This window comes from Culex pipiens, chromosome 2, assembly GCF_016801865.2.
Source record: "Culex pipiens pallens isolate TS chromosome 2, TS_CPP_V2, whole genome shotgun sequence".
Taxonomy (NCBI): domain Eukaryota; kingdom Metazoa; phylum Arthropoda; class Insecta; order Diptera; family Culicidae; genus Culex; species Culex pipiens.
Genome location: NC_068938.1, coordinates 67,110,799 through 67,120,928, shown reverse-complemented (window position 1 = coordinate 67,120,928; position 10,130 = coordinate 67,110,799). Strand labels below are relative to the sequence as shown.

Genomic DNA, 10,130 nt, shown 5'->3' with positions numbered 1-10,130 from the left:
AAATTCGGCTATTATGCCAAATCAAGTATTCCGAGAAAAACGCGTTTTAGTGTTTGTCACAAAATCTCCGTCAAGGCAATTTCCCATAAGAGTGGCATATTAGCCGTTTGGTTTTTCGCATCGGCAGCCAAGTCTAAACACTATTTCAGTAAAATTCAAGTTCCAGGAGGTGCGTTGGAACATCCTCTACCACCTGGTGCTAATATCTCGTTTTTGCCAAAAGTGGATATTAGCCGTTTTTTCAATGGTGGGCAGTTTGGTGTGTTGTTTGTACTTATGGCATAGGGACGTGGCGTTACATCGTGCTGCCATCTGGTTTTTTGAAGTGCAAGAGTGGAAAAGTGCTGAGTCATCGTCTAAAAATAGACGGCGTCCTATCTCGCCCAGCAAAATGAAGTCGATAAAGTTGTCGGTTTCGATGAGAAAAAATGGAAAATGTGGTCTAAAAATAGCGACGCCATCCCCTTATGGAGACGACACCTACACCTGGAATGACTTAACGGCCTAACAACCAAGGCCGGGACCGACATTTTACTTCCTCATCCGATGGAAGGTACCACCATCATTGAAATTGTAAAAAAATGGGACACTATAAAAATTACTGCATACTTTTTATACTTGAAATAAAGGAAATGTTAGTAAAAAACACAGTCAAAGTTGACTCATAAAAAAAATTCCATTTTTTAATACGTTGGCAAAGTTACATAAAACAAGTCAAGCATCCAATACTAAAATTTTCTAAAATTTTAAGAGTTCGTTTTTCAAACATGAAAAATCGGTTGATAAATTTATGTTTATGGTTGATAAATTTATGTTTGGCAATTTTTTAGATCGAAGCCCGTCTAAAGGCGGGGTTGGGTTGTAGAGGGTTAAAGTCAGGGGGACAGAACATATTTTTTCAAAACAATTCAAAATTTCAATGGAAATTTAAGTGCAATCAGTTGAAATCAATTTAAAATGCATTCCCCTGCGTTCAGAATCATTTGTAGCATGTTTGGGTTGATTAAAAAATCTCTTGATTTTTTTTCTAATTTTCGATGCTTATTATCGCAGAGTTTTATTTCGCTACAATGTTTGTTTTCGTAAAATCTTACATTTTTTGAAAACCAATGATTGTAAACAACTTAACAAGTGTTTAATGCATTTTATAACACTTTTTTCATTTAAATGTTTAAACTATGGCTAGTTATTTCAATATTTATATTTTTTTATTTTTTGTTTTTGATGTTTTTTTTCTCAGCTGACAAGAATTTTTTTCCTCTAAAATAGCCACGATAGATCCAAAATAAGTTAGTATTGGTGACCATGTCTCACATTCAAGGGTTTAGCAAATGAACCCGTCATCGATATGTAGATCATATGCAATTTTGCATTATTTTACATGCAACCACGACAAAAAGCGGTGTGCATTTTCGCGCGCAACCCACCCTTTCATTAAGATATGCTTGCTCGTTATGTTGCACATGTGCACTCCCTTTTAGCCCACCCCAAACCAACTCGTCGCCTCCACCACCGCCACCGTTCAGCGTAGTTAAAGTTTTATTTATTTATTTACCAACATTATCGTAAAAATTTTAATCATAAATTATTGTTATGGTTCCGTCACATCGCTCGCTCGCTCGCACCCGTCCAAGAGAGGAGCGCAAAAATCCAATCAAAAATCGATTATATTCGAGAAATGCGCGTCTCCCAACGCGCTCGATCTCGCCCGCAGAGGGGGCTTTCAACAGGCGCTGCTGCCAATATTGGCCACAAACGAGACACCCATCACACACGCAGAAATGGCCAGGCCGAAGTGACCGACGAGGTGCCGTATATTTCTTATTTTATCTTGCTTTTACAAGCTTTCTCATCTCTTCTTCCACACCATTTTTGGCGTAATCGGTTCGACGCGATCGCCGACGCCGCCGCCACCATCGCGCAAGTTATGGCCGGTAAGGTACCCGAAGCACCTTATTCAGCGGATCATGAAACAATTGGGATCTCGTCTCCACAAACGACGTCGCGGAATTTACTTGCGATCGCCGAAAATTTTCTCCGCCATCGAGTCGTTTAACAGCTCCTCACGCCATGGCCAATTTACGACCCGCACAACGACCGGTTGACGACTTGTCTTCACGTCATCCTTGTCCGTCCTGGTCAATTTGGAGGGAGAGATACCACTCGGCATGTAAATTATTCATTCCGTTACCGCGGTTAAGACCTTGTTTTCTGGAGTTCTTCTTCTCATCTTGAAAAGACTCACGAGACGCGTCGTTTCGTCGCTCTGCAAGTTGTTGTGTATCCTTTTCCAGCAACATATAATTAAACTTTCCTTAAGTATCAATCATCGGCCAGGGGTAACCACTTCGTTACACCCCTCACGAAATACACAGTCGTTTCGGGCTAGCCTACATCCACTGCTGTTATGTACAGCGACACGATCCACGAAGAAAAAACACATAAAATATCCAAATAAAATAATTTAAACTTGATTTTTGCCTTAAAATTAATATCACATTGCACGTCAACACGGACCGTGCTTTCATCGATTCCCTGTTTTGGCTCCCTTTCCTTCGACAATTTACACAACCTTTAACAGCCTGAACCCCCTCAAAGCACCGTCTCGTTCCCCGTCAGGCTCATCGTTTGCGAGGACGCCTTGTAGGTGCGCGGCTTCCGGTTGATGTGCGAGTGCGACGGGTACTTGCGGGCGTGCCGCGGCGGAACCTTCCCGATCGACACCGAAACCAGCGAGTTCTGCGGGCACACCGTCTGGTACGAGGCGGCCGAGTACGGCGAGCCGCTAAACTTGCAATTGGCCGCGTTCGGCGCCTTGTACACCTGGTTGTTGATCTTGCTGCGGCACAGCCCGGCTATCCGGGGACCGACGGCCCACGCCGAAGCGAGCACGCCCACCAGCAGCTCGATGACGGCGCGCAGGATAAACGGCCAAATCGGTGCCTTGCCGGAAGATGCCGGCTCCAGCGAGGGATGCGGCACGTTCAGCCAGTTCTCCCGGTAGGCGAACTCGTAGAACATGATCACCAGCAGCAGGAAGCTGGGCACCGAGTAGATGAACAGGAACTTGCCCATGCCGTTGATGTGGACCGGCAGGTTGTTGACGAGTAGGGCTGAGGAGGAGCGCTTGCGGAGGTACGCCGTGAAGAGGTAGCCCGAGCCAATGACCCAGTAGGTTAGTAGGGGTACGACCACGAAGCCGAGGAGGGCGCGGTCCGATTGGTTGCCGATGAAGCAGGATCCTGGAAAGAAAGAGAAAAAAATATAAATGAAAAACTCAAGCTTAATTGTCATAAATTTTAAGAAGTAAGGGAACATTCAAAACATGTGCAATGACATAAGCTAAATGTTTAAGACTTGTTTTATGTATTATAATTAGTCTAACTTTATGATATCCGATATTAAACAAAAACATGAACAATACATTATTGTTTGAACGATAAAACTCAAACTCAATTTATTTCAACAATTCATCTTTGCGGTAAACTTTACGCAGTTGGCCTGGCCATCAAAGAGAAGGAGTGATCCAGGAGACAAGTTGGGGAACTATACCCTTTTTCAGCCTATTTCTATAATCGGCCTATCAGCACTTTGATCATGAATTACAGCTTTCATAAAGTGTTTTTGACTGTTCCAAAGTAATAAATAGCTCAAATAAAAGTGAGCAAGTAAACACCCATGGAAGATTTATACGTAGAAAGTTGTGTTTCACATTTCTGATTAAGAATATGTTCGATTCAAAATATTCTATCGGTGAAAATTGCGTTTTCAGAAAATTCCCATATAAAATACCATGGGAGTAGGCGCATGGTGGCTCAAGTATATTTTAATTGTTTTGTTAATGAGTCTTATTACATGACGTGTTTCAAAATGCTTTACTGTTCTTCTACCTTTGGAAAGCATAAACTTTCAAAAAAAGTATTTTTTTAATCATTTTTTTCAATTTTTATTTAGTATACCAAGCGTCTCCATTAGTATAGAATAAATACACTGAAACTCATTAAGGACCGTTTGAAAATTACATTGAGAAAAAAGAGGATTAGTACAGTACTTGTTCGGTATCTGGTAGTTGTTTAACTGGGTACTCGATAACTGGGTTGCACTGCCGTTCTACGCATAATTGTCCCATGTTCAAAAAAAGTCAACTGAGAAAAACGCGATTGAATTTTTTCGACCGTTTTTTTTTTTGTTTCTACGCATAATTGTCCCGTGGGTCCCTATTTACCCCATAAGTTCCTTATCATGTTTGCGGATACAAACATGAATATCAACAAACAGAAATTAATTTATAAGTTTTCATGAAATTTGATATCAAACGATATTTAAAGGGAAAAATTTAATATTAATTTATTTTTATTTTATAAATATTTTGCATCGATGTTTCCTCTGTCATTTTGATTATCCCAGTTGTGGGTTATCCACAAACACCTTAATCTAAAATTTCCCCATAAAAGTCCCCTTCACTTCTGTCAGAGTCTAGGCACGCCACAAATGAAAGGGGGAACAGAACTTCAAAACTTTTGGCACGTTATGTAATATATGAATAGCCCCTAGTTCTGAAAACAAGGGGGAAAGAGTGAGGTCGTATGTTTTTGAACATTCAAAACATTTGTCATTCAATTCAGTTGTATTTAATTGAAAAGCTTTAAAAATTCATGTTCAAGTTTTCATGCAATTTGATGTCATACGATATTTAAAGGGAAATATTTAATTTTAAATTATTTTCATGTTTTGTTTTGAAAATATAATGCATCGATGTTCCCCTCGTCATTTTGGATGGGTCATCCACAAACACCTGAAAACATCTAAAAATTTTCCATAAGAGTCCCCTTCACTTCAGTCAGAGATGGAGGGAGGGGATCAGAATTCCAAAAATCTATGCACGTTATGTAACATATGAATAGCCCCTAGATCTGAAAATATAGCGTACAAGTTTGGGTTTGTTCAAAAATTGAACAATCCTTTTTTGTCGAAGACACTAAAACGATAGGAAAAATACCTGATTTGTTGTATAATGAGCAATTCTTTACGAAATTGGTATTTTTTTTAATTTTAATTTTTTTTTAATTCGGCTGAAACTTTTTTAATTTTTGGAAGCCATTTTGCATCATTAGTTTGTCCATATAATTTTCCATACAAATTTAGGCAGCTGTCCATACAAAAATGATATATGAAAATTCAAAAATCTGTATCTTTTGAACGAATGTTTTGATCATTTTGGTTTCTTCGGCAAAGTTATAGGTATGGATAAGGACTACACTGATAAAAAGGATACAAGGTAATTTTTTGTGAATTTTAATTTCAATTTTTGTCACTAAAACTTGATTTTCAAAAAACACTATTTATTTTTTTCTGATATGTTTTAGGGGACATAAAATGCCAACTTTTCAGAAATTCCCAGAATGTGCAAAAAAAAACTTTGACCGAGTTATAATTCTTTAAATCAATACTGATTTTTTCGACTTTTTTGAAAATAGTCGCAGTTATTCATTTTTTATGGAAATGTTGGAAAAACCAGACAAAAGTTTTCATTAATCTGTAGATTAAAAAAAAATATATATATCATTATGTGAGTGAGCTGCACTGCGCAAAAGGTTTTCAAGCAATTGTTTTTTTTTTTCAGTAAACATCATATTTATTTTACGGGTATATTTATATCCTTTATAATAAAGCTTTATTGGTATAATCTTCAAAGAATGAATATGATGGATCTATGATAAAATCTCTGAAAATTTGTTTTAAATCAAATTGGTTTATTTTTATTAATATCTGTGGAAGTTAATTTCAAATCTAGATTTTTTAAGCCTATAACAATGAGTTTGTTTCTGTGTTTATGAAAGAATTTTCAGCAACATTTTTTAGGAGAAAAATTTTACTTCTGTTATTCTCAAAGACTGCAAACAACGATTTTTGATTTTCATTTTTGCTGATACTTCTCCACTGGACCATCTCCACGATCAAAGAGGCTGTGTACCAACTGCGTTACCTACAACTTTGCCAAATCGGTCACAAAATCCGGTCTCAAGATATGAACTATATGGGTAATTCTCCGCCAACTCACACAGCAGTTGCCCCGACCCCTCTTCGATTTGCGTGAAACTTTGTCCTAAGAGGTAACTTTTTTTTGACGGAAAAAAAACAAAGAGAAACGCATAAAGTAACTTTTTCAAAACTTTTTTTCGTAAAATCACTTTGTTACACTCTAAAAAAATAACCCTGCAAAGTTTGAAAAAACACGAAATTTCAAAATGAAATATTTTGTTTTAAATGAACAAAGTACCCTTCTGGGTCAATGTAGATTCAAAAAGTACATTAAATTTCCCTTAAAATTACATGTTCCAGTTTTTTTTACAGTCAAGAAACGGAAAATGGCAGAGTTTTTAAAACTTTCTCTATTTTTGTTTTTCGATGAATAATATGTTTTTTTCGGAATTTTGAATACGCCATCAAATCGGGCGTCTAATTTTACATAAAAGTTCCTTTGACACCAATTTTCTATCTCATCACCGTTTCAGGCTGCAAATTATTGAAAAAACCTCTTTTTTCGCATGTTCAAAAATGGAAGGGGTCGTACCGCCCCTCCATCACGAGATATCAAAAAACGGACCTCGGATTCATGATCAGGGACAAAAGTTACCCCGTTAGGACAAAGTTTCACGCAAATCGAAGAGGGGTCGGGGCAATTTTTCCCGATTTCGTATGAGTTGGCGGAGAATTACCCATATCATTTTATGCGAAATGGCCTCTTTGATCATAAAGAAAGTCAGTCCGGACTCGATTATCGGAAGTCCTCGGAAGAAAAAACACTTCTAATTTTACTAACAAAGTTTCAGCCAATAAACATAAAAAAATAAAAATAAAAATTATTTGATTTGAGAAAACTTAATTGAAAAAAACTATTTACACTTCTGAACTAAAAACCAATAATCCTCTTACTTCAAAATTGCATTAGACAGTCGACATCTGAATGCACTTGGGGAGCATATACACTGAAAATAAGTTCCCAGCTCGAGTTCATATTCATTCCAACTTTACGACCATTTCAAATTTCCGAACAGCACACCACTAATCGAGTGGTTGGTTACAGCGCAATGCTGCCAGTATAAGTGAATTTTCGCTTCCAACATTTGCTTATTTTTGCCACATTTTTCTGTTGTTGTCATTTTCTCGCATTGCAAATGACTTTACCAGGGTCATGAATTATACTGCTAACGAAGGTGGTTGCTTTCTTTATTATTTCCATATTGTTATTTTTTCCTTCATTTCTCATAAACTGCACCCAAACAAGAAAAGCAACTCCAGCAACAATGTGCATTTTGTGCCCATAAGTGCATCTCGACCAAAAGTTTACCCCCTTTTCGGTTATCGTTGTTTTCACTCCAAATCAAGCGAATTTAAATTGAGCGCCAAATCTTTCTTCTTTCCCTCTTTGCCAGGCCACAATTTAAATACATTACAATAAATTGCATTTTCTTGCTATGCAGTTGCGCAAATAAATTCAATTTCAATTGCCAGCAAACCATTTTCATCTCTCGTGTTCGGTTGGTGGGAAGGTATTTGCACTGCAATTGGATACAGGGACGCGGTTTAAATCGGAGCTGCGCGGGAAAACGTGACCAACCTGGGCCACATGTGGCAAATTTGTTGCGCGCCAGTTTTTGTTTCACTCTTTTGGCTTGAAAATGTGTGACCACTTTCGATCGCTTGGGAAAAATTTAGCTGAAATTTACAAAGTGCAACAATGTTGATAAAAATGCATTAGTTGTCAAAGATAAGAACGAATACAAAGTAATCAGCAGTAAATTGACCATCGTAACATCGATTTGAAAGTATTTTACTTAAGTACTTTAGGGCCAAACCCTATCCATCTTAAGTATCCATCAACCAGTAAATGAGTGAATGTTTTGCAATTTCCTCTGTGCAGAAACTCCCGCTTCCTTCGCACTTTCCAAGCGTCAGTACTGATCGAAATCGATTATGTGCTCAATCAATCAATTACTCCAACAAGCTCGACCCTTGTTCCGTTGCTCAGCCGCCGCCCGCGACAATTACCCTAAACTACCTACATCTCTCACCCGGTAGCAGCACCGGGAGAACCCTTCTGTCGACCTCAACAATGTTGGAAAACGCCTGAAAGCCCCCTGGAGCACAATTTCACAGTTTCCCTTATCAACTGCACAGACTCGTATGTGCTACAACGACGACCACCACCATTTCGATTACCTATCGTGCAGATTATAAATTCGCTCGTTCAACACTTCGTCTTCTGCGCGTACAAGTTTTATTCGGACAAGGAGACTGCTGGAACGGAACAACACCAACAACAGCAAGAATATGGTGAAGATCGACCAGCAGCAACAAGCATAAAATCTTGCATTAACTTTTCTCGTTGGCCTCACCTTGAGGAGCTTGGGCAGGGGTTCCTAAGGTATTATTGCCAGAATTATTGTTGATTTCAAAATAAAATGGTTTATTTTGAGAAAAAAATCTTGCATAAAAGTTTTGCCGAAAACCATTAGAATGTTCAGCAATCCAAAAGTAAACCACCATCTTAAAAAAAAGTCTCTTGTTATTTCATTTTTTTTCTCCAAAAAAAATTGTTTCTTATTTAAGATTTTGAATAACTTTCGAAAAAAAAACAAAAAGTAACTTTCGTTGTACCAAAAACTTACCTTTTCTTGTTTTATGTTTTTACTGTTTCGTTTTTAGCCTTTTTATTTGCATTTGTCTTGATTAGTTTATGTTTATTTCCGACAACATTTGGCTCATTCTACCAATTCCTTTTATTACCTTTTGACTTTTAGCGTTTTCAAGTTTTACAGTATTTATAAAAACACAAAAAGTATTTTCAAAATACAAAAATCTCATTGTGTATTATGAGAAATTCAAACGGTATTTTCAAGAATCATTGAAAATTTAAATTGGTAAACCAAAACTGGGGTGAATCAGTAAACATGGGTCGACTTGGGAAAAGTGGTTTTGACAATTATTTAGAACAAATTAACAATTGGCAAATTATTTTTAATTTTGTTGGATCTATTTATAAATTTTATGTTCTAAGAGCTTTAAAAAATGCAGTACCTGTTAAGACTGAAGTTCTTGTTGATGATACAAACATGATTTTGTTTTTGAAAATCTTTCAAGCAATAGGAAAATGAAAATCAAAATAAATTAATTAATTAAATCAACTTTGTCATAACTATACAAATTATTTAAAAAAAATAAAACAATAAATTTGAATTAAAAAAACAGCATGTTGAAAGTAAGGAAATATAAGATTTTTTAAAATTTTGAAACAATCATTTTAGTCAAATTTGGGTGGTTAATTGCCTATTAAATTGAAAAATGCATTTTTTAATATTTCATCTCCACCATTTTTGACACCATCTTGGATTTAAAAATTCTAAATCACTTCAGAGTAGTTTGAGGGTCATATTCAAATCAACAATCAAAAATAAGACGGCGAAACAAACATTTTTTCGTCATTCGGTTATCCGAAGTGATTTTTTTCCAAGGACTTCTGATAATCAAGTCAGGACTGTTTTTTTATGTTATTGATTTTACTTTATATATTATAACTTCGAAATCTGGACGATTTGAGGAAAATATAAAAAAAAATGATTAAGTTAAATAGAATTTTATGTTGCTAAATGTTCAAGTAGGTATTCAAAAATATTTTATTTTAAATTGTCTGCAAATTGTTAAAAAAATAATTTCTAATGATTTATCTGTTTGTAATTTTTTATTCTGAAATAAATTTTGCCAAGTTATTTAGCGTTAAATAATACCTCATGATAAGAAATGTCTTGTAAAAACCTAAAATGAACTAAATGTTTTTTTTTTTAGTTTATGTCCCTCAAAGAAATAAAAAACAAATAAATAAAAATTATAATTCAACATGAAAGAAGTGTGTTAAAATGCATTTACAACTAGTATAAATGCTTTTCAATCATTAATTTTCAAAATATCCAGCATCACCAAAAAAACGTAAAAAAAAACTTTTTGCGGCATTGCACATCGGAATTTCGCCAAAAATCTAAATATTTTTAAATGAGCCCAAAAATTTTATTGTTAACACAGGAAAATACATTTTAAATTATTTTCAGCTGATTAGGCTTCTATTTCCATTG

The 10,130-nt window shown here is 36.0% G+C and overlaps 1 protein-coding gene across 1 annotated transcript in view; it reads right to left on the bottom strand.

Annotated features, from left to right (window-relative positions):
- Window positions 1-1,291: 1,291 nt before the first annotated feature.
- LOC120414097 (frizzled-4) overlaps window positions 1,292-10,130 on the bottom strand; it is an 82,188-nt gene continuing 73,349 nt past the window's right edge. The window contains exon 3 of the mRNA XM_039575120.2: window positions 1,292-3,242. Coding sequence (XP_039431054.1) covers window positions 2,593-3,242 — 650 coding nt within the window. The 3' untranslated portion in view covers window positions 1,292-2,592. The remainder of the gene's footprint in view (window positions 3,243-10,130) is intronic.